Source organism: Phalacrocorax aristotelis, chromosome 5 (genome assembly GCF_949628215.1).
Source record: "Phalacrocorax aristotelis chromosome 5, bGulAri2.1, whole genome shotgun sequence".
Taxonomy (NCBI): Eukaryota; Metazoa; Chordata; class Aves; order Suliformes; family Phalacrocoracidae; genus Phalacrocorax; species Phalacrocorax aristotelis.
The window spans coordinates 11,282,747-11,307,766 of NC_134280.1; the positions used below are offsets into that span (position 1 = coordinate 11,282,747).

The following is a 25,020-nucleotide window of genomic DNA, read 5'->3' on the forward strand; positions in this document are numbered from 1 at the left end:
GAGGGGGAGCCGGCCCGCGGCGGGTGCGTCGCAACACACGGCAGCGGAGGCGGGAGCCCCGCCCAGGAGCAGCGCCCGCCTCTCCCGCCTTCGCCCCCGGCCGCGGCCTCCCGCCGGCCGCCGCCGCCTGCCAGGAAGGGCAGGGCCACTCCGCCCCGCCCCGCCCCGCCGGGCCGGGAAATGAAAGCGAAAGGCAGCGGGGAAAGGAGCTGGGCGGCCATGGCGGGGCAGCAGCCGGGCGCCTTCCCGCTGCTGGTGCGCGGCGACTGGGGCGCCGCCGAGCCGCCGCCCGCCCTGAGGAAGAAGCTGCTCTGCTACTTCCAGAGCCAGAAGCGCTCGGGCGGCGGCGAGTGCGAGCTGCGGGCCGGGACCGCGGCCGGGCAGCTCCTCGTCTGCTTCGCCCACCCCGAGGGTGAGCGCCCGGGGCGGGGGTCGGGCTGAGGGGGTCGGGCTGAGGGGGTCCGGGACTGCGCGCCCGCCTCCCACGGGCGGAGGGGCCGGGACGCGGGTTAGTGCGTTGGCACCGGCGGGGGGGAACGCGCTGCGAGGTGTCACTCACAACGCCTAACTTTCTGCAAGTTAAAATATCTGTACTACTTTCATTATTGCATGTGATGTAATATAGGCTGCCTAGTATGTAATATACAAATCTATAGTATATAATGTGATATGCATCCCATAATATAGGCTATATAGTATGCATTTGCTTATATATATGCTTAAATTCAGTGCTTAGTACTAGCCTCCTGATTGCATTTGCATAACTCTAGGCTGTAAATTAATAAATGTATCCTACCAGGATACGTATTAGTTTTGATGCATGGTAATATTCTCAAGAGTGCACTTGAAATAATAAAGCTTATGTTACTGTAACTTAACATCTACTCTAGTTACAGGTATACATTAAAAATATGGCATATATAACATGCATGTCTATAAAAACTTGCAGCACAGTAGAAAGCATTTAGCTGCAGTTGTGTTAAATGTATACATATAGATGCATGTACATGTATGTGCATAAACATATACACTTCTGGTTTTTTTCTGCTTTATCATGCTTCCCAGTTCCTGGCTCAACGAGCTGGTAAGTTCAGGACATGCAGCCCCAAGCCATTTTGACACTGGGTGGAAGAGGGCATGGGGCTGGTGCCAGGACCCTCGTGCTGCAGCCCCAGTGCGGGGCTGCCAGCTGGGCACCAGCCAGAAAATGTGTGGTGGAGCTTTGCTTCACAACTCTAGTGTTTTTCTACAGAAATAATGTCCTCTGCTGTTCTTCTAGGCATTGTGCGTGCTGCGTTAGTGTTATGAGTTTAAAACTCTTCCATTTTGTGGGACAGTATATAAATGCTACTGTAACAGTGGAAAAGTGCTATGTAATTTGAAGTTGTATTTCTGTTCAGATTGTCACTGGGGTTTTTTTGTTTTATTTAGTGAAGCAACGAGTTCTTGAGAGGCAGTCTCATAAGCTGAACTTGGGAGGAAAAGGAGAATTGAATTTGATTGTCACAGAGCCTGAAACAGCACTAGATGCTAAAGAGGAGATATTTGAAGAAAAATTAGTTCCCACAAAGGTGAATTAGAATTTTAATCCTAACCAGAGCTTTGAAGTAGTGGTGAGAGTGTCAAATCAGTCACTGATATTTTGCTTTAATTTTGTTTTAGGCTCTGGATGCCGTGAGCAACCTTCAAAAAAGAGGTAACATATTATTCATCGATCCGTGTGCTGATTCTTCATAAAATGAAAATGTTGGTGCTTTTTTCCACACAGAGCTCCAGTTCTGCGGGGAGTTGTGCGGAAAGTTTCCGAGTTAGGCAGCCTGACTCAGGTGATATGGGGAAAGATGTCTGGCCAGCAACACCGTAGACTTGATCACCAAGGATGGAGTTCACCTTGCCAGACTTAGACTACATACCTGGTTTGAGCTTCTAAAATAACCTTTTTAATCAGAGGAGCAGCTCTAGGGAGGGATTTAGTTCCCTTATCCTGCATAACTGCTCTAAGATAAGATCTGTGTAGAAACATCTAGATTGAAGGTCTTAATCCCAGGCCTAGTGTCTTTGTGCACCTACAGCTGGGAGAGTCTGTAAAGACAAGTGGTGCATCTCCCCAGTACCTCAGGTCCTCTTTCAGCAATATTCTGCTAGCTTCATGATTCAGAAAGTGATCCAGAAAACATCACTGCATACCCAAATATACCCGCACCCATGAAGAGTAAATACTCAGTCCCAAGACAGACCAGTTAATCAGGAATTTTTTTCAGTGATTACCCCCGTATCTTCTCCTTTCTGTATGGCTCAGTGCTGTTTTGTGTGTTTTTTCTCATTTCAAAATTAGGTACTCAAAGTTGTCATGTACTGTTTTTCAGTTATACTAGAGAGGACCCTGAAAATCTCCAGATGATGCTTTTAATTGCTTTGTTGGTCAGCCTAGCTTTCGGGTTTGGCTTTTTCGTACTTTCTTCATTGGACACAGTGGAGCAGATGATTCCTGTCGGTGATCTAGAAATTAACTACTGGTGTCTGTAGAGATATGGCTTCTGCAGTTATTTCTTTTGTTTTCTTCTTGTCAGGCTTATGCTTGTAGGCCTTCAAAAGCAGCTATCTTCTGTAAATGTTATGGGTTTGGTATCAGTTATTGTTGTACCTCAGGAGAGCTCATAAACCCAGTGAGTGGGCAGAGCCAGCCTGTTTGTGCTGCCACCTCCTCCAGCCTTCCCATGCCACATCTGTTTCTGTCCTTGGGGCTGCCCTCACAGCCAGCCTGTTGGGCGCTGCCCCAGGATTTGGGGATTTTTGAGTGTTCTTAAGCAAAAGCAAGCAGAGACCTTACCCCCATACCCCATGTCAGGTGTACAACTGCTCCACCAAGCTCCTCTCCCCTCAGTCATATCTGGCCTCTGCCACGGTCAGAGGGGTGGCCCTGGAGGTTTACATTGAGGGTGGTGAATGTCAGGGTTTCATTCAACACTTGTTTCCCTGCCGTGGTACAGGGATGTGCTGGTTTACCAAACTGAGAGGGAGCTTATGCTCCTGCTTGTGTTCATTGGGGCAAGGAGGGGACACCTGCCTTTGTTAGTGAGGGTGGCCATCCTGAGTACCTTGGGGTGCCCTTTGGCCTGTGCCAGTCCCCCACCACCTTGCAGTGGACTGTGACCACCGTTTTCCATGACTTGTTGGGCAGTTGTGTTGCCACATACACTTTCAGTTTACTCAGGCATGCAGAGGAGCATGTCATTCCCATTCAGAGATTCTCTTTTGCCTTCACCCTCATCTCTCTGCGAAGCTGGAGACATGACTTCCTCCAGCAGCTGCTGGACTTTGGGGTTACTTGGTGGGCACCCCTGTTATATTCTCTGTCCACAAAAATTTGTTGCATCCCCCACCAGCCATCTGTGGATGTGGGTCCTTGAGCACTGTCATGCTGCACTGATGGCATGGCACAGTGGTCATCAGGAGGCTTTGCATCGAGTTGCACAGAGCTACTGGTGGCCCGTGGTGTTTGTGGATGTCCCAAACTATGTTCAGGCTTGTAATGCCTGCACCCGGGCTGAGAAACAGATGCAGAGGCTGCAGGGTCTCTCGCAATGCTTACCAACACCTAAGCAGCTGTGGCCAATTATCTCAATTTATTTTATTTTATTTTAGTCTCCAACCCAGAGACATACCAGTGACCTCGGACTTGTTTGCTCATGGCTATTTTTGTGCCACCAAAGAAGCTGCCTGCGGCCCCACAGAATATCCCAAAATGGATCCCAAAATGTCCCAGGGTACCCTGCAGTATTTGATTGGTTAGATGATCTCTTTCCCTGGGAAAGGAAAGGAGAGAAAGGGTAGAAATACCTGTTTATTCCAGCAGATGTGTAATAATATGTCATGTGGCTTATTTCTCTTTCTGTTGAAGATGATGCAGAAGCCTTGCAGAAAGCAGAGAGTTTTGTTCCAAACAGTGAACTCCAGGAGGAAACTGGCTCTGTGGAGGACGTTGCAGAAAAGTCTGCGGAGACCTCACCTTCAGTGGTGTTTGAAAACATACAAGGATGCAGCCCAAAATGCTTACGTATGCTGTTGGAGAACATCAGCGGCCTGTCAGTAGATGATGAATTCACTGTGGAAGTGATACCTGAAATAAATGTTGCTGTAGCTACCTTTATAAAAAGTATTGGTAAGACAGGATGAAGATCATAGTTTGTTTCCATGTATGTGTATGAGTAATAGCTTTCAGAGCTTGATTCCTCTCCCATTAGAGATTCACAGGTGTTTGTTTTTTTTAAAAAGTACCTGGACTGCAGTCTCTCAGGAAAGATGTAAGTCTTATGTACAACTCCATGAAACTACCTGTGATCCAAATGTTACACTGCAAAAAGAAAATCATGGCATCTTCATTAATTGAAATTGGATGAGAATGTTTCATTGTCTCTGTCTTATTTTGGGTTAGATGGAGAAGAATTAGAAGTGGACTGAGTGTGGAGATGAGTTCTGCAGATTTTTGAAGTATGTAAAGTCTCCATTTGAGAAGACAGTGAAACAGGGAAAAGTGCTTAGTTTATACAAGAGATGAATAAGAGTGGAACAGAAATATAGTGGTAGTGAACAGCAGAGAGTAACATGGCTGCGTGCATTTCCCCTTTTCTCTTACAACATAGTTATTTGGCACCAAAGACAATTGTTCCAAATACAGGGAGAAGTAGACTCAGTTCGTTCTCTGCCAGAAGGAATAGCCAGGGCTGATAATGACCCAGGAAAACACAGTCAGTTCACACTGCTCTTCTGTTTACAGACACTGAAGAATTTCTTAAAAAATGTTCACAAAACAAGAGAGTTAAAAAATTCAAACTGACTGCCAGGCTTCTTGAATTGACCCAGAGCATCAAGGCTGAAAACCTACCGGCCAGCGTTTCCACAGACTACCTCACTGTTTACTTTGAGAGTGCACGGAACGGAGGGGGGCCTGTGTCAGACGTCCAGCTCTTCCCTGAGGAGAACTCGGCAGTCATTACTTTCTGTGATCCCAAAGGTAACGCTCTCCTTTGCCTGACCAAAGTGCTCCCAGGTGGAGGCCCTGAAAGAAAATTACTGCAATCTGGGCATTAGGAGAAGGCTGGCTTGCTGTTGCTAAAGCCAGCATACACTGTCCTGTTCCTGGGAGGTGCTCTGGATTTAGAAATACTGCTACGTGTCTAGGGTTTCAGAATATCTCTGGCTTTCTATGTTACCAAAGGTTCACTTGAATACCTACTTTGTGCATGGGTTGTTCCCACTGATGTTTTTTCCCCATTTACAGAGGTTTTTATCTGCAATGCAACATTAGTTGTACTTACAGGTAGAGGAAGCAGGATCTGTCAATGTTGTTAGCTTTCAGAAACTAATTAATGTCAAATATCTTCATTATCAGGGAAGAATAGAGCCAAAGAGTAATCCTTGTGTTGAATTACTGTCTCATTTTAGTGCCAGCGCAACCTCTGGTAAATATACTGTGTTGGGAGATTCCTGGCTTAGTAGATTACTTTACTTTTAATTAAAAGATATCTGCCAGGTGATTGTTTTCCTTCTGACTCTCAGAATTTGCTTAAGAATGTTTTGTATGTTAAGTTAGTATGTAATTTGGATTGTTGCAATATGGTTTTAAGTCCCTCCCAACGTTATAATCCTTTCCTTTGTCCATTCCAACTGAAATACCAAAAGAGAAGGAAAACTGCACTGGTACAAAGAGATTTATTTTAAGTTGAGAGTAAGGAGCATTTCACAGTAGTACCTTGATATGGCCCTGCTTTGTGGTGGGGTCGCCTTAGGAAATGAGAACAAGGTGTAGCTGTACAGGTAAACATAGGCACAAGCAAGTTTACCAAACTAGTTGGAGCCAAGTCTCTTATCTTGTCCCCTACAGAGTGGTTTGGAAATCAGAAATACAAAAATAGTTCTTTCAAATGAAAAAAAGAGTTATTTTATTCAATGTAATAGTTCTAAGAACATAGTCATTTGCTTGATTTGAAATTAATGACGTGTGCGTTTTGTATGTATGTGCTCTAACTTTTAGATCTAAATGGTGTCTTGGAAAAGAAGCATTTACTAGAACAGACGCCGATTTCTGTGCATCCGTATTACCCCTCCCTGGGAACAGCTCTCTATGGAAAGGAAAGACCAACTATCAAGATGCCAGACCCCATTGGGGTACCACTAGATCCGTATGTCTGGCAGTTTTTACAAAGGCAGGCTAAACTGATGGAAGACATAAACAAGGAAATGGCGATTTGCCATTGTGAGCTAAAATGGCCGCAGATGGACTGTGCAGACCCAGAAGTTATGTTGTGCCCATCATCATCTCTCTCTCAGCAGAAAAAGCCAATGATAAAGTTGATCAAGACATGGAAGCAAGATGCTTCTACTGAGTTCTCGCGTACCATGTCACGTTACATAGCTATAAAGTGTAAAGTAAATTCACTGGATTGGGAAGAAGTGAAAAACAGATTGGTGAAAGATGTTGCTTTGATCATAACTGATATTTCCGAGGAGATGGTGGTGATTGCAGGCAACAGAGCAGCAGTGGACAGTGCAGAGAAAGAAGTGAGGGAATGCATGGAAAAAGCCATGCAGCAAAGTGAAAGGGAAAAACAAAGCATAGAAATTTCTGTGCCAGTGATGCCAGGGAAGTATGCTGTCCTGCACAATTCTGGGCTGGAAGAGAATATTCACAAAGAATATCCGTGCTTAAAGACCTTCTATGATGACACCAAAAAAACTGTTCAGTTGTGTGGATTACCTACGGAAGTATATAAAATCAAAGCTGACTTACTGGAAAAGGTATTGAACATGCCAAGTACGTCAGTTACCATTGATTCCCATGTTTTGTACTATCTACAGCATGTGGATAATAAAACAATGTCAGAGACATTATTCACTAGGAAAAAAATTAATGCTTTTTATGAGCTTGAGGTTGATACTGTGTTGCTATTTGGAGATGCTTCCAAAGATCTTTTAGAAGCAGAAAAGCAAATAAAGACAGACTTAGAGTATAAGTGTATCAACGTGGGGGATGGTGAGGCCATTAAAAAGGAGCAGTGGAGGAGTCTTCTTGCCTCCTTGCGTAAGAAGTACAATTCTTCCCAGGAAAGTGTAGTCATTAATGAATCTGTTGGAAAAGACAATGAAGTGATTATTGCTGGCTTTTCTAAGGCTGTATCAGAAGTTTATGAGAAACTTTATGATTTTATAGATAGAAACACATGCATAGAAAAAGTAATCCTGGCTAAGTCAGTAGTGGTAGTGGAGTTTGTAGAGAAGGAAAAATCAGGTGTGTGTCTTGAACTGAGGAAGAAAGGTGTGACAGTACGTTTTGACACCAAGACGCCATGTATTTCCCTGAGCGGACCAAGAGCAGAAGTGCCAAAAGCAGTCACCACGTTTGAAAAAATTCTCTCATCCCTTTACTCAAAAAATGTGCCAATTGATAAACCAGGAGCCAAAGAGTTCTTCACTGAGAAGAAAGATTTATGTGTTCTTGAGGCAAACCAGAAATTTAGGTGTTTGATTAGGCTGGAAGAAGAAGAACCACAGCAGCAACAGCAGGGTGAAAAAGTTGGTGAAGAGAAAAGAAAGCTTCACTACAAGAAAGTGCTGCCAGGTGGAGTTGTAGTAGCAGTGTATAAAGGTAACTTGTGTCATTACCCTGTTGATGTTGTGGTAAATGCATCTAATGAAGAGTTAAAACACATTGGTGGCCTTGCTGAGGCACTGTTAAAAGCGGCTGGTCCAGAGCTGCAAAAGGAGTGCGACGAGCTGGTGAGGAAGAATGGGAGTTTGCAGCCTGGGTGCGCAGTTATCACGGGCGCTGGGGAACTTCCCTGCAAGAGCGTCATTCACGCTGTTGGGCCCAGGTGGAAGAAGGATGAAGCAGAAAAGTGTGTGTACTTGTTAAGAAAGACAGTGAAGAAAAGTCTGCAACTAGCTGAGACATACAATCATCGTTCCATAGCTCTGCCTGCCATAAGTGGAGGGATTTTTGGCTTCCCACTGCAGATGTGTGCAAATTCAATTGCATGGTCCATCAAGGAGACCTTAGAAGAATCCATGGGGGACAGCAGCTTGAAGGAGGTTCATCTTGTGGATAACGTGGAAGAAACAGCTCAGGTTTTGAGTGAGACAGTGGAAAAAGTGTTTACAGCTAAATCATCCTCCCCGATACCACGGACACTGTGCTCGGAAAACCATAAGCAGAGGGAAAGCCAGAAGGAGAAGAGAAGAGAGGATCTGCAGATGGCTGGGGATGATCTGCAGATGGTTACAACAAATGAAGGACTTCGCATCCGAATAGAGGAGAAGAATATTCAGGAAGCCACGGTAGGTCTTTAATTTTCTGCTTCCTCTCTAACTTGATGTGAAGATCTTGTTTAAATTTAAATAGAAAAAGAAGAGCAGTATGTTATATTGTTTTACAAGGCAATTGCTACATAAGGAAACAATGGCTATGTGCTAGCTAAACAAGGATGCAAGCTTGCAAAACTGATGGATTTCAGGTTGGGATCTGTCACTCTGTAGCTGTTCCTAGTGGGCAGCTGTGAATTTCAGGATGTTTCGCCCCAGTTGTTATATTAATTTTCCAGATCTAAGGTCAACATGTAAAACAAACTTGCTTTTTTCCTAAAATGGAAAAATTAAAATACTTTCTAAAAGTATTTATATGATCTGTAGCTATCTAGGTTGGATATTACAGGAAATCAGCACCTGTCTGGACTGCTGTTGAGTCACACTAGCAGGCAGGACGTAGCTTATTTTATTAGTTACCTTCTCTTTGGATGGATTAAAGACACAGTCTGTGAAGAAGTTACTGAGCTCTAGAAAAGTGACCCCATAGAAGAGTGCATGCTTAGATTGTTTTCCCAAAGTCTAGACCTGATACTACTTACTCTTTCCCCCATTTTTCTTTTTTCATTTTTTTGCAAACAAGAGAGTTTAACTACTGTTCATCTAGACCAAGACTGAATTTTCACCTCTGACATAGTTTCTTTCCTGTATGTTTTTTTCTTCAGTGATGCAAAGTGCATCTTGATAAATCTCTCTTTTTCAACAGCCTCTGATTTTTAAACTTTGGGAGTTACAAATTTCCCTAAATTATTATTGTTGTTTCAATAGTAGTTGCTTCAGTTGTTGCTTTGGTGCCTGTAAAAGCCTATTCCAATAGAAGAGCAACACTAGATGTTAAAAAACCTCAATATAACACGCACTTAAAATATTTTGTAATTAAAACATCTCCAGTGGAAAAAACCAAGGCAAACACCAGACTTTGGGGCTTTGCCCGCTTTACTTCATGAGAGCACAACACCCTGCCTTCACCTCATTTTGGTGCATGAGGTGCTGCTTTTCTGGACAACTGCACTTCAGTGAAAAGGAGGAAAGGGACATTAAACTTTCTACATTATGTGTAAATTATACAATACATATATTTTGCATCCTGTGATGATGGTAGAGAAGAAGGAGCAATACTGCAGCAGTTCTTCACAAGAAAATGTAGGAAAGGCTGGGTCTGGGGAGAGGGGATGAGGCAGACTGCAGACGTTGGGCTTATTTCACCTGCCCAGGCATTGGCATCTGCTTGGGATGAGGTGAGTCACAGCCTTACCTCCACTGAGGGCTTGACAGCTCTGCCTGTATGGATGGATGACAACCTGCTCAAGCATAGGTACCTCTGGTGTTGGTACTCACAGTGGATCTGATGCTGCCTACTGTAGGTTTTGTACATGTCCAGGAATACTCAGTATGCAGCAGCTGTGCTGAAAACCAGGTTATTTCTCTATTGGCATAATGGGTTTTGTGCTGTGTGTTGCTTTGGTAGTGCTACTAGTCTCAATGCATGTCTTTACTTTAAGTCTGGCTATAGGTATTTTCATTGTAATTTTCTTGCAGACGGATGTTATTGTCAACAGTGTTGGTGCAGATCTGAAGTTTGGCGTGGGGCCTCTTTGCAAAGCCTTGCTGCAAACGGCTGGACCAGAGCTCCAACTGGAGTTTGACAGAGAAAAACAAAGACAGGTTGCTGGTGAAGGGAGTGTGCTCTGCACCAGTGGATGTGCTCTGCGCTGCAAGTCCGTGCTTCATGCCATACTTCCTGTGTGGGGTGGAGGAAAAGGACAGACCCTGGAGGTACACTTTAATTGTTTAGAAAAAAAAAACACAACATTTATTTTGAAAACAGATTTATTTCAGATCCTATCCTGAAGTTTCAGGTTTTAAAATAGTTAGCGTGGATGACTCAACTCCTTTTACTTCTGTTTGAGTGACCTTAAAGATGCCTTGATGCACTGAAAGCTTTTTCTCATACCAGCATAGCCTCTATGGAACAAATAATAAAGGATGCCTTTTTTAAAAAAAAAAAAAAAAAATCTTTGCTGTATTTTACAGACCCTAGAAGATATAGTCTATTCCTGCTTGGAGAAAACTGAAGAACTTGGACTGAATTCGATCACTTTCCCAGCTATTGGAACTGGAGGATTTGGATTTCCAAAACCCGTTGTTTCAAAGTTAATGTTTGATGTGGTATTCAAGTTCAGTAGTAGATGCACTCGGAAGACTCTCCAGGAAGTTCATTTTCTTTTGAATCCAAAAGATACGGGTAATATTCAGGTAGTTCTTGGGACAAAGCTGTCTGTTACATACTGTTCTAGTTACACCTTAACAATATAGTTCAGTTATATTGCTTTCTTAAGGGAATAATTTAGCACTTTCTTATTGCTGTGGGCCGGTGAGAGTGGGATGTCTGTCCAGTGTCTCATTCACTGTCTCTGAAATATAATCTCTCAGCAAGCACAGGCTTCAGACAAAATTGGCCCTGCTGCTGGCACTGTAAACACCTGTAGATGCTCACTTATCTTTTGGCAGAGGAGTTCTGGCAATGCAAAGACAATATCTATTATCACACCAGCTTCCCCTGTTATTAATGATACCGAAACACAACTGTAAAATGCATCAGAGGGCTCTGCAAGATCTGCGTGACTGTTAATTATAGAAATATTCAATATATAAAATCTGAAATAATATCTTTGGTACCTTTTTTCCTCTTAGGCTTTTACCATTGAACTGGAACATAGGGTAGCTGAAAGTTGCAATGCTGCAGCACCACTGTCAAGTAAGTTGCGTAGGGGCAGGAGGTGGGACGCAGGGGAGAATGTGAATACTGTAAAGTGGATTTATACATATCAGGAAACAGATGAAATGTCATCAAGACATGGCACATTCTTTTTCCTCCTAATGGTCTGGCATTCTTAAGTTCCATTTGTAAAAATCTTAGGGAGGAATTTCTTTTGTTAAGGGAATGCTCATCTCTTAGTGAGACCAGTCTTACCACATGGGAGAGGGTATCCTGGTAGGTGAACCGTTAGTTTGTCCTACTCAAAGGGTATAAGAATATGGTATCACTTTGCCAAACAAGCCATAAATAACATGTATTTCTGTACTTTTAATCTCCTATATAGAGATACAGAATGGGTAATTTCCCTTCCATTTATTGATGGTAGTGTGACACAGTAGCAAAAATTAGTGAACTGCATCAACAACAGAGGTTTATCCATAAGAATATATAACTATTCTCAGTTGCTGTATCAGTGAGATGAAGTTAACAGCGTGAAGATGAAATGAGAATTATATAAGTAAGGAACAGTCTGTGAGGGTAAAGATGAAATAACTTACAAAAGTAGTGGGATGGGTTGTCCATTACTGGCAATGCTTAAGCTGGGTACCCCATTTCTTGTAAGAGCTAATTCAGGAAACTGTTACAGAGCTGGTCAGATCAGATAGTGCTTTCTGAACTTACATTAACTGGTTTCACTTTCACTGTATTTAAATGGGAAGAACATGGTGCCTTCCTGCTTTCAGAAACAGAGTAAAGAGAAAGGCAGAGACTCTCTAGGTCCCTCAAATTGATCTAGAGCATATTCCTCAGAAGGATAAGTTGACGTTTCCATCTATGGAAGAGAATAATACCCCAAACTAGAGGAAACGTGTTTCTATGTGTTTTTCCTTCCCTTGCAGGTTTCATTAGGCCTGTCTCAACTGAAGTACTGGGAGTTCATGAAATGCAGATTGGTTCCATTACGCTCCAAGTACTTAGTGGAGATATTACCAAGGAGGATACAGAGGTTATTGTGAACGTATCAAATCCAACATTTGATGCCACATCAGGTATTGTGTTGAATATGTAGCTCTTTAGTGATAAATTTGTGCTAGCTTTTAGAAGGGGGGAGGGGGAAGAATTGTCCATATGGGAAACTTCTATGAAGTATTTTTGAGATGAGAGAGTTGTGATTAGTGAAGAAATAGATCTTTTTACATGTCCTGAATATTCCAGTTAGTTTCCAAACTACTCGAACAGAAGGCATCTGACCAGATTTTTCTTGTTTAAAAACAAAAATGCTTAAATAAAAGGTGACTTTTAGATCAAATATAATTCTGCAAAACTGCTCTTGTCCTAATATGTTCTACTGTAAACCAAAGCCCTGGTTAAGTGAATTGACCTGTAAGAAGCAGAGGACTCTTGGTGACATTGTGAATTGCAAGCATGAAGGACGTCAAATGACATAATTCAAAGTAAACAGAGTTTGGTGAGGGGCATACTGTTGGCTCGTGAAACGATGAAATAGAAGTTATTCTTAATGATTTCTAATCAATAATGAAGGCAATGTTCTCTTTGCAGCCAGTACAGTGTGTCATGGAGGGCACTTAGGGGAACTGGCAAGGTTTTCCACTTTATGGGATCTTGCCCTGTGAGAATTCGGGGTGTTTGTAGAGTACAGAAGTTGCGTAGAGTTTTGAGCAGAAATAGCTAAATTGACTTAATGAATGCATATGCTTTTCTTGTATAATTTAAGGTGTCTTCAAAGCAGTTATGGACGCTGCTGGTTCCAAGGTAGAAGAAGAATGTGCTCAATATGGTATGTGAAAGCATACTATTTTGTTTGATTAAATTATTTTTGTTCTCTCTGTGTTCATCAGTCCGTTCATCCTCACAATAGGACTCCATTTTGAGGTGTTTGTAATCAAACATGAGTGCTCGGAAAAAACACAAACATCTCTTTAAAGATTCCATACTACAGTTCTCAGATCAGTTGGTTATTATCTTAATGATATTATTTTAATCATTCAGCTCTTCTGCAGAATAAGAGTTTGAGTTTTAAAGGAGGAAGGGGCATAAGAAAGGATTTCTCATATAAATGAATTGTGCGCATTTTGCTGGCACGCTTTTAAATAAAAGTGAGCTGTATTTAAATTCAGCATAATTTCTGAAGTTGTATTTAACAGGAAACTATTTTGTAGCAGAGATCTCAGGGAAATTGGAAAACACACAGTGACTTGAATTACTTTCTCAAAGAAGTTCTGCAATGAGAATATTTACAGAGAAAACTGAAATCAACTAAACCCAGGACAATATAGCTTACAGTGGACTTCTTTCCACTTTTTCCACTTCTCTTCTTCTGTGTATTACTTCAGTGCACACTAGCATCAATACAACCAGCTGTCTTATCAGAAGAGGTAGCCGCTTCAAAAATGTTATGTCTCCTTCTTTATCATCTCTCTTCCAGCTGGGCAGTTTCAAAGTGGCTTTATTACTACACAAGGTGGAAAGCTGTTATGCAGTAAAATCATCCACTTGATTCACAATAACAACGTGAAGAGTCAGGTCTCCAAAGTCCTTCACGAGTGTGAGCTAATGATGTACAGATCTGTCGCCTTCCCGGCAATTGGAACAGGTTTGCTTCTCCTTGGGAAAACGATGAGGGCTGTGATGGGGGTAGTTCAGAAACTGGGACACGGTTAATGCCTCTGCTATAGATAACAGTAGACTTGTACAAGAAACTCTGTAAACTGTGATTTGTGAAAGCTCATTGTGGTCAGTTCAAAGACCACCTGCACACTTCAAAAATGCTGCTTTTTTTAAATGTATGAGTATCACAGTCAATATTAATTGAGCAAGAACACCTAAAGAGAAGGTATTGCTCCATAAAAGACATTCTGCCCCAAAACAGACTGTTTATCTCAGCTGGCCGCCCTGCACCTTTCTCCAAACTTCCCATAGACCTTGCTTTGGGATTTGAGCTCCACAGAAGGGCTGGGGTTGGGGTTTGTAGAAAGCTGGAGTTGTCCTGAGACCAAAAGCTAGCCTGGTGAACTATGAAAATTGTGGGCTGGGTATAGAATACCCACAGTTTACACTTTTTATAGGTCTTGTTTCAGCCTCCCTGCTCCAGTGTGGGGCTAAAGGCAGGCTAGCTTATTTGGCTTAAGCTTCTTGTTGGTTTGGGGAGCAGGGCTTGAAGAAAGGAGGGTATCCTTCCCAGACCAAGGCTCCCCTTGACTGGAAAAAGAAATCGCAAGCTGGTCCTTGCTCAGCATGTGAGATTAGGGCAGGAGCTGGTGCGTGGGTCAGTGTTTGGACTCTACAGTAATAGTTATGGCAGGTCCCCTGGAGCGCCAACATCTTCTGCATGCTGGTGTCATGATGGCTGTCCAAGGGATGCCGTGGCTGAAATTGGCAAGGGTCCCACCAATGTTTCAGGATAAGCTTCAGGTTGCACTTCAGGGTTGTTGTAGGGGAATGAGAGCAGTTGTTTTGAGCTTCATGTTTCTGTTTGTATGTTGAAATACACTGTAGGCTTGTGCTGAAATCCTCCACTAATTTTTGATTCAGTTTGACTTTGGTACCTCGTTTAAAGATGGGGATAGAGAGGTTATCAGAAGTAGTCAACATGGATTCATCAAGGGGAGATCATGCTTGACCAAGCTGATAGCCTTCTACGATGGCATGACTGGCTGGGTCAATGAAAGGAGAGCAGTGGATATTGTCTATGTCGACTTCAGTAAGGCATTCAACACTGTCTCCCATAGCATCCTCACAGGCAAGCTAAGGAAGTGTGGGTTGGATGAGTGGACAGTGAGGTGGATTGAGAACTGGCTTAACAACAGAACTCAGAGGGTCATGATTAATGGAGCAGAGTCTGGATGGAGGCCTCTCACTAGTGGTGTTCCCCAGGGGTCTGTGCTGGGCCCACTCCTGTTTAATATATTCATCAATGACCTGGATGCAGGGACAGAGTGTAACCTCAGCCAGTTCGCTGATGATACCAAGCTGGGAGGAGTGGCTGATACACCAGAAGGCTGTGCTGCCATTCAGCGAGACCTGGACAGGCTGGAGAGCTGGGCTGAGGGGAACCTCATGAAATTCAGCAGGAGCAAGTGCAAGGTCCTGCACCTGGGGAGGAACAGCCCCATGCACCAGTACAGGCTGGGGACTGAACTACTGGAAAGCAGCTCTGTTGAGAAGGACCTGGGAGTGCTGGTGGACAGCGAGCTGACCATGAGCCAGCAATGTGCCCTTCTGGCCAAGAAGGCCAACAGTATCCTGGGCTGCATTAAAAGGAGTGTGGCCAGCAGGTTGAGAGAGGTTATCCTCCCCCTCTCCTCTGCCCTTGTGAGACCACATTTGGAGTACTGTGTCCAGTTTCAGGACCCCAGTTTAAGAAGGACAGGGAACTGCTTGAGCAAGTCCAGTGGAGAGCTATGAAGATGATCAGGGGACTGGAGCATCTCCCTTACAAGGAAAGGCTGAGAGACCTGGATTTGTTCAGCCTGGAGAAGGCTGAGGGGGGATTTCATAAATACCTATAAATATCTAAAGGGTTGGTGTCAGGACGTTAGGACTAGGCTATTTTCATTAGTGCCCGATGACAGGCCAAGGGGCGATGGGCACAAGTTGGAATGCGGGAAGTTCCACCTCAGTATGAGAAGAAACTTCTTTCCTGTGCAGGTGCCAGAGCAGTGGCACAGGCTGCCCAGAGAAGTTGTGGAGTCCCATCCCTGGAGACATTCAAAACCCTGCCTGGATGCGTTCCTGTGCCCCCTGCTCTGGGTGTGCCTGGTTAAGCAGGGGGGTTGGACAAGGTGATCTCCAGAGGTCCCTTCCAACCCCTATCATTCTGTGATTCTGTTAGCGATGTGTGGGTTTAAAAATACCAGGAGGATACTACGGCTGAAGTGCTCGTTGGAGCCTCAGAGTAAACGAGGGTTGAATCCCGGAGGGCTTCCTGGGTCTTGTGTAGGGTGTGAACTCCTGGAGCTCACAGGCTTAGGTGTAAAGCTGAGGTTAAACCTGGTGCTTTGGCCAGAAAGCATAATGGGGGACAAGAGAGGGACACCAGCTCTGCATTAGCTGGGGACATGGTCTCTGTCTTCTGGATGCTGCCTTGGTTTAAGTACTGTTCACTGATACATGCCTTTTATTTTTGTTTAGGTCAGGCAGGACAGAATCCGGCAAAGGTAGCTGATAACATGTTGGATGCTATAGTGGAATTTGCAAGCAAAAGATCAGTGCAGTATTTGAAAAAAATTAAAATCGTCATTTTCCAGACAAATATGCTCAGAGATTTTTACAAAAGCATGAAGAAAATAGAAGATCCAGGTTCATCCACAAGAGATTCATGGATGTCTCTGTTTAAATGTAAGTAGGTGGGTTTTCCATGTGCATGGGCACATAAAACTAAAGATCTTTTATTTAAAAGTAATAATTAACATCTATTTCTTCACAGCATTTTTTGGGGGCAGAAAACAACCCCCTGAGAAGAAAAAGCCCGTGGCTTTGGAGAAGAAAGTTGATTTAGCCACATTTCAAATTTGTGGAGAAAGCCAAAAAGATGTGGATGCAACAGAGTCCTGGATAAAGAACTTAATTTTAAAGGAACAGTTTGAAAACATTATTTCAGATGACCTAATTGAAAATTTTGATGAGAGGCAAATTGACACTCTGGCAGATCTCCAGAGAAGAAAGCAAGTTACCATTCAGCTTGAAAATAAACTTTCTCCCCCTCACATTAAAATTTCTGGTATTAGCAGGGACGTCTGGTTTGTTTCTGTGGAAGTTCAAAAAATGATCCAAAAAATTAAGGAGATTGAAGAAGAACGATCCAAGGCAGAACTTGTTTATAACCTGGTAGAATGGAGGTATCCAGGAAGCAATGATAGCTTTGTTGCTTTTGATAAACTGACAAATATGCAGCTGGAGGATGCCAAAATAGCTAAAAAAACACATCTTACTGTCAAAATTAACAAGAACAACTACAAGGTGGATCTGAATACTCTACAGGCTAATGATGACCAAGGAAGAACTATAAACATTCAACGTGTGCCGAAGAACGAAGGTAAATTACAACTTTGTTAATTAAAAAAACTTTAATAGTGATTATTGAATGACAATTCTGATTAAACACAAACTCAGGTATTCCAAAGTAGTAAGCTATTCCATAGCTTTGCCTCTCTGCCCCCTTTCCCCCGCCCTTTCTCTGCTTCCCCCTTTCTTCTTTTTGCCCTCCCCCCCTTTTTTTCTTTTTTTCCTTTTTCCCCCCTTCCTTCCCCCCTCCCCCAAAGGAAGTGGCGTATGAAGAACGTGTAAAATTCTGTGTTTTTCAAACTTGTTTTAGATACTGATATGGGGATAATTAGACTAGAGAAAATGTAAAGTCTTAAGGCTGCATTACAGAGCCAGTGATGTATTGAATAGAGAGAGTATTCTTGGAATAAAGTATTGCATAAGGTACTGTCCTCTCAGCCCTCTGTATGCAGCTGGTTTGTAAGATGTGCATACAAAACTGAGCTAGGTATCTGTGATGATAATGCAATCTCTGTTTTGCAGATAGGCAGCCAGTAGAGCTCCCTCCGCAGTGGGAAGACATGCAGCGACAACGGGTCAAACTGGTGAATCTCCAGCCGTCATGTCCAGAATATGCAAATGTTCAGAAGAAATTTAAGAAAACCTGTCCCAACTTTGTCATAGAGAAGGTGAAATCTGGGGGGGTGGGGAGTGGGGGGTGAGTGAATTCTTGAGCTAAAAACATGAATATACTTTGTAAATATTTCTTTGACATATGAAAGGTATATTAGGCTGCAGACACCTTACAGTCTCCCCAGCACTGTGCAGGGTGGATATAAATCAAATCAAATTTCCTAAGAGTTGTCCTGCTATTTCTGCCTTCTAATAATGCAAAACCAGTGACCATCAGTCTTTAGGCTGGCTATGTTCAACTAATGTGGTAGTCACTAGTTAATGTGGTATTTCCAATTAGGAAATTGAAATGTATTGAAATGGACACATGAGCAAACGCATTCAGAACACACAGTCCTGGCAGACTGGCCATAAAGTTTTTTACTATATTACTATTTCTTCCCTATCAGTCCCAGAGCCTTTCAGGCTAGAGTGTTGGTTTTAACCAAAGTGTTAAGATTTGATTCTGCTTATTGAAAAGTCTGCAACACAGTGCACAGAGATTTAATTGCCAGGGAGAAGATGGAATTATTCAAAATCAGGAGGAGCAATAAACAGGAGAAAATACAATGAAATTGAGTGAGAATGTGTTCGAAAATTTTTCTTCCATTATGAGAATCAATGAGCATGATCACTAAGACACAAATAGAACAAAATATAAACAAAAAAATAACCAATTGAAAAAATCAAGTAATGACATGAAGTCTTTTTCCATTGGAAAGCTGTTACACCAATGCCTTTAAGATTACACTTTGATGAAGATACACTGTTTCCCCCAGAGCTATATTCACATTGTTGGCATAGGGGAGCCAGCAACATCTATCCTCCCACCAATTTTTTTTTGGCATAGGAGTTTCTTATGGGTTGCTATGCTACACAGCAAAGGAAGTAATTTTGACTTCCAAGCTGAGATCATGAAGAGAAACTTAAATTCAACCTAATGCTATTGCTGCAGTCGACCCTTTAGTGAGAATATCATCAGTAAAGATGATTAGGATGTACAGAAGGCGTCTTAAATCATTGCCTCTAGCAGAGTTACAACAGCCTATTTCTAAAAATGACAATGCACAGCTACCATGACTGTCTGTGTACCTGGTATACTAGGCAAGACAATTGTATGCCAAAAATTACCAAGCTTGAAAACCTCTTGTAAGCTACTCTGATTTCTGATTTTTTTTTCAGGAGGCTCACATATTCAATTGCCCAACCCAAACCACACACTAACAGGGCATAGTGAAAATTACTGTCTGTCTTTTAGTTTGGTTTGGTTATAGTGCTTTCCTGCCATGATAAATATTGGTCCCTACCAGTGTAAATAAAATTCTATTCTGTAACTTTGCAGATTGAAAGAATACAAAATCCCTTCCTCTGGCAGACATACCAAATCAAAAAAAGCTCTTTCTGTACAAAGAATAAAAATCAGAATAATGAGAAGTTGCTATTTCATGGGACAGCTGCATCCTCATTGAACACTATCAACTACAATGGATTTAATCGTGGGTTTGCTGGAAAGAATGGTGAGTCATTATCCAAAGCAGTTAATTTCCTAAATATGTATGTGGTGCTAGGGAATGTTAATGTTTTAGTGCTGTCAGCACAACACAAAGACTGAATGAAGTTGGAGAACAAAATAATAAACAACTCCAGAGCATAGTCTATATGGACAGAAGAATTAACCTGTTCAGTTAACCCCTTGTTGATGAATGCCACCATCTAGAGGGTGTCAGAAGCAGCTCACCTACTCTGAAGTCACGCCTGGGCAGCTTTTGAGAAATATTTTATATGATCTGTCTACAGAAAGGAAAAAGGACTGCTGTTCAACATCCTAAGCTGAGATACTAACCATTAACTGCTGGTGTCTCCTCCCTTCTTAGACAAAGGCAGGTGACAAAGGCAGGTAGCAAAGTACAGGTGCAGATACTTCTCACAGTGCCTACAAAGATAAGGACTGCACAAGGAATCAGAAGATCCCACTCCCCCACCATTTTTATGCAAATTAATTTCAATTTATTTAATTAATTCTTCCCCTTCAATAGTTGTTAGGGATAACTGTTAAATACTTAGCAGAAGGACTTTCTGCATTAGTTCAAAGATTGTTTTGGCCAGTTCCTCTAGTACAGTCATTTTATGTTTATTTGGTAGTATTCAAAGATGAAGGACAGGATCCAAAGTAGAACAACTAGGGCTGAACTGAGGTGCCAGTCACTCCTAGAGGTCCTGCAACCTTACTTCAATAGTCCTTACTTTCTCTTTTTAATGTTTTCTTCCTTAAGACATAATTGTACATGCCTGGGGCTGACTTGATCTCGAGAGAGATGGACAGCTTAACTCAGATCTAGTTGACACTTCAGTGTGGTCTGGATCCAGAAGTAGATATTTTCCTGTCTGGATCCACTAGAGGTACTTACGCTGATATTTTCTTGAGAAAATGAAGCCCTATATACACAGAATCTATAAGGCTGTGTACAGATAGACGTGGCAGCCACCATTTCTTTTTAAAACATGACCAGAGGAGATGTAGTTTAGCTTTCCTCCTCTTTGGTAGTGCCAGGAGGTTGGATTTACTCAGGAAGCAAGAGCTCTAGATCTCCATGTTCTCTCTCTGCCTGTGAGTATCAATGTCCACCTCTCCGTCTCAGCCACGATTTATTATAAGAAAGGCACGCTTCCCTTCTGTCAGGCTGTGTAGTGTCATGGTTTTAGCTGGGATAGAGCTCATTCATCGACTGGAGAGCCAAGGAGTGATCAGCAAGACTCACTCACCTTTTAACAGCCCCACGTTGGGCGCCAAAAAGGACTGTCGTGGTTCAGCCCCAGTTGGCAACTAAACACCACGCAGCCGCTCGCTCACTGCCTCCACCCCTGTGGGACGGGGGAGAGAATCAGAAGAGCAAAAGCAAGAAAAAAGCTTGTGGGGTGAGATAAGAACAGTTTAATAATTACAATAAAATAATGATAATTCTGATAATGATAATAGAATAAAAAGGAAAGGGGGGGAAAAAAAACCCCAAGCGCTACAACCACTCACTACCTGCTGCCCAGTGCCGCTGGTCCCCGAGCTGTGATTGCTGCCAGTCCCCCCGGCCAGCTCCTCCCAGTAATATACTGGGCACGACGTTACATGATATGGAATATCCCTTTGGCCAGTTTGAATCTGCTCTCTTAGGTGTGCGCCCTCCCCTCCCGGCTTCTTGTGCACCTGGCAGAGCATGGGAAGCTAAAGAAGTCCTTGACTAGTACAAGCACTACCCAGCAACAACCAGAACATCGGTGTGTTATCAACATTAATTTCATACTAAGTCCAAAGCACAGCACTGTGCCAGCTGCAGTGAAGAAAATTAACTCTATCCCAGCTAAAACTGTGATACATAGCCATGCAAAAATATCCAAGATCAGAGCAGTCGGAGAGGAAGGACCTGTCTGGCCTGAACAGCTTTCTACCACTGTCAGAAAAAAGAAATCTGTCTCAGATAGAGAAATGTGATTCCTCTAACTTCTTGCTGTGAAGTGTAACTAGAAAACTAATTACAATTATTTAGTAATTTTAAGTTGAAAAGGCTCTGAAGATTTGCAATTTGACAAATTGCAGGCTAAACAGAGAGAGGAACCCTTTTTCCCATATAAAAGGGCAGTCAAAACCTGAGTGTTGATACTTACCCAACATCTAAGTGGATTCATATTTGATTGTGATACAAAGAATTATTACTAGAAGTTGCTTTTTAAACCCTAACCAAATTTATAACTTCTGCAGTGTAAAAAAAAAAAAAAAAGGGGGGGGGGGGGCTGTAGTTTTAGAGATTCTTATGGGAATAAGAACACTAACTATATTTGAAAACATCTTTCCAAACAGCTGCAGCCATTGGAAAAGGAACCTATTTTGCCGTTGATGCAAGTTATTCTGCTCAGGATACCTACTCCAGACCAGATATGACCGGCAGAAGATACATGTACTTGGCTCGGGTCCTCACTGGGGAGTACTGTGCTGGGAGCGGAGGACTAATTACTCCACCACCAAAACACCCAGCAGATCCTACTGACCTGTACGACAGCGTGGTTGATAATGTATATAATCCAACAATGTTTGTCATATTTAATGACATTCAGGCATATCCTGAATACCTTATTACTTTCAGAAGGTAGAACATTCTTCATAGTCTGGAAAACTTTAGTGCCTTTTACATGTGGAAATTAACATGGTAATTCTTGATTCTTGTTTACATCTAGGTTTCTTAAACTATGTGGTTATTTATCTATCCATGTGTTAATATGTCTTCAAATTATCAACACAATGAGGCCACGATAAGCAAATATTTTAGAACATGCTATTTCAATACTCACGTTTCAAATTCAGGTACGCAGGGGTGTACAAAAGAACTGTGAGAACAGCCCTGACCTCTTCCTATGGAAGGTAGAGGGGACTGGTAGGAGAGGGAGCTGCTGTGGCCTGAAGAGGTGTAGGGTAGGCCAGTGCATCTAAGCATGTTCCTATTTCCAGTATTCGTCATTATCCTGTTTTTGGCTGAGATAGAGTTAATTTTCTTCCTAGTAGCTAGGATAGTGCTGTGGTTTGGATTTAGGATAAGAATAATGTTGATAACACACTGATGCTTTAGTTGTTGCTGAGCAGTACTTACACTAAGTCAAGGACTTTTCTCCTTCTCATACTGCCCTGCCAGTGAGGAGGCTGGAGGGGCACAAGCAGATGTGAAGGGACACAGCCAGGACAACTGACCCAAAATGACCAAAGGGATATTTCATACCATATGACATCATGCTGAACCAAAAAAATGGGGTGAGTTGGCCAGGGCCGGGGGGTGGAGCCGCTGGTGGGGAGCAAGCGAACGGCTGTGTGGTGTTTAGCTGCCTACCACGTTAAATCACAACAGCCATAAAGCACCAAGTGGCTGGCTGCCTGTGAGGATTTATTTAAAACACCTGTGTTGGAGGAATAACCTGTCTTGCCAGCAGAGGAGAACTCAGGTCATTCTCAGGTATCCACTCACCCTTGTTGGTGCTGAGTCCTGAAGGAAAAAAAAATCCAATATTGAACATGTATTTTGCATTTGTTGTTTCACCCCCGTGATGCTGTTGTGGCATACTTTGTATGCCTAGCTATAAATTCCTATATTCCTGTCTAAATTCCCTAGCTATAAATTCCTATATTCATACCTGTTTCTTAGGGGCATTGTCTATGGTCCCCACATTGCATACATCCAGCTACTGCATACAAAGTCATTGTAAAGAGAGACTTCTAATTTCTTCTGGACAGTACCAAAGCATTAACCCTTCTGTAAAGCTACCAATTTGCAGAGTCATCTACAGGGGTATATACTCAGTTACCACGCTTAAACGCTTTGAAAATATTTTAGGTTCTTTAAAGCAAGTAAATAATGCCATTTTTACATTTTCGCAATCTGTGCACTTAAATACAGTGATAATCTTACAACTACCAATCAAAAGCCATGTACACATGGTTTTAATAAAATTTGTTTCAAGCAGATACCTTGTATTACTGAGTCATTGTTTACACAGAGGAACACACTTCAAGCAGAAGTGTCACTTTCTGTTTGAATATGTTACAGGGATGCTATAAATAGTGCAAAGCTGAAACGACTTAGAAGACAAAATTGTTTTCTTGTCTGCGTGATGGATTTGTGCATGCTGACTCCAGGTGAAATTGTTCTGCCCTAGTCCAAAGGAGACCTGTGCTGCAAGTAGCTGCCACGATGTCTTAAAACCCTGCTGTGACATTCCCACTGCCTGCAAAGGGGAAAAGTGCTTACAGTATCTGTATGGGGCAGGTGGCAATATAAAAACTTTCTGCTCTTCACAGCAGGTACCCATGCAACGCTCCAGATGAATGTCCTGCGTAAATTCCTATTTAAAGCAAAAAAGGGTTTAACCCACTCCTGCTTTCATAGAGTTTGCTCCCTGTGAAGAGGACGCTTTTCTCCCTTCTCTGCTTTTTTGTGTGCTTTTTCTGTATTAGGGAAACACTGCAGCAGCCAGAGGGACTCAGGCAGCCGGTTTAACTGACGGCACCAGGCGTCCACTGGCTTCTCCCGCTGCTGTCACAGAGCTGCCGAGTGAGATGTCAGACACCGCTTTCTATTTGCAATGCCTTGGAAAGCAGCAGGAGCTGCTCCTGGACAACTTTTACCCCTTGTGGTGGTGGTAGAAACTTCTTTACTAGTTTCTGTACTAGAAACTTGCAGATACTCTGTTGTATGGTGTTGGTGGACTGAGAAGCTGGAAAACCGCCATATTGCATGTGAAAAATGAAATCCCAGCCCCAGACTTGAGTGCTGGGATGGGTGGGCTGCAGCAGCCAAGACGCAGGAGGACCTTTGCTTCTAGGCAGTAGGATTTCAGACTCACGGCCTGCAGCAAACTCCCCAAGGCACAGGACTCTCAGGGTCAAGGTGCTCAGTCTCGCGGAGAGAATGAGGAGCCTTGCTGAGCTGGGGACCTGGCGCCCGAACCCGAAACTGGCTTTTAATAGCAGCAAGGCAACCAGAGCTCTATGGGGTGCACTGAATCTCACTCAGCAGTGTGATGCACAGCTCCCCACTGCACTGCATGGACTTAACTTGATTGCACCACACTGCTGCGATTACATGGATTGCGCTGCACTGCACTTAACTGGATTACACAGCACTGCTTTGCAGTATGCTGCTCTGCATAGTGCCGTGCTGGCCACCCCAAGCCCCCGCTGCAACCCAGTGCCTAGCACTGCATGCACTGTACAGTGATGCGTTGCCCTGCACACGCTGCATTTCTCTGCACAGTGCTGCACTGAGCTACATGTACTGTGTTCTTGGCACAGCGCTGCATGGACCCATATACACTGCATTCCTCCACACAATACTGCGCCCCACTGCACTGCCCCACACGCACCACGCTATTGCCCTGCACCACTGTGCGGAAGGATCAATGGCACAGCGCTGCGTTGCCTTTGCAAGCAGTGCTTTACGCTGCATTGCCGCCCCGCGGAATGCTGCGCGGCACGGCACTGCACCGCCCCACTGCTCCGCGCGCCCGACCGCGCGCCCTTCCCTCCGCGCACGCGCCCCCATCACCTCCATCTCACCTCCCCGTTCCCTGCCCCACCCCTCACCCCTCGGTGAGCCGCGCCCAATCAGGAACGCCCGTCACCTCCGCCCCACCCTCTTTCCCGCTCCCTGCTCGCCTATTGGTGGGAAGCGCTCCCACGGGCGCTGCCTCCA

At 43.4% G+C, this 25,020-nt stretch overlaps 1 protein-coding gene across 1 annotated transcript; it reads left to right on the plus strand.

Moving 5' to 3' along the window:
- The first annotated feature begins 158 nt into the window (after window positions 1-158).
- Window positions 159-23,294, plus strand: PARP14 (poly(ADP-ribose) polymerase family member 14). The gene is made up of 17 exons (XM_075092968.1): window positions 159-412; window positions 1,432-1,571; window positions 1,663-1,696; window positions 3,902-4,162; window positions 4,778-5,014; window positions 6,035-8,334; window positions 9,898-10,134; window positions 10,393-10,614; window positions 11,053-11,116; window positions 12,019-12,168; window positions 12,855-12,917; window positions 13,566-13,733; window positions 16,271-16,477; window positions 16,566-17,174; window positions 17,666-17,811; window positions 19,137-19,311; window positions 21,645-23,294. The coding sequence occupies exons 1-17, from the start codon at window positions 181-183 to the stop codon at window positions 21,932-21,934; spliced, it is 5,535 nt and encodes a 1,844-aa protein (XP_074949069.1). The 5' UTR covers window positions 159-180; the 3' UTR covers window positions 21,935-23,294.
- Window positions 23,295-25,020: the final 1,726 nt, after the last annotated feature.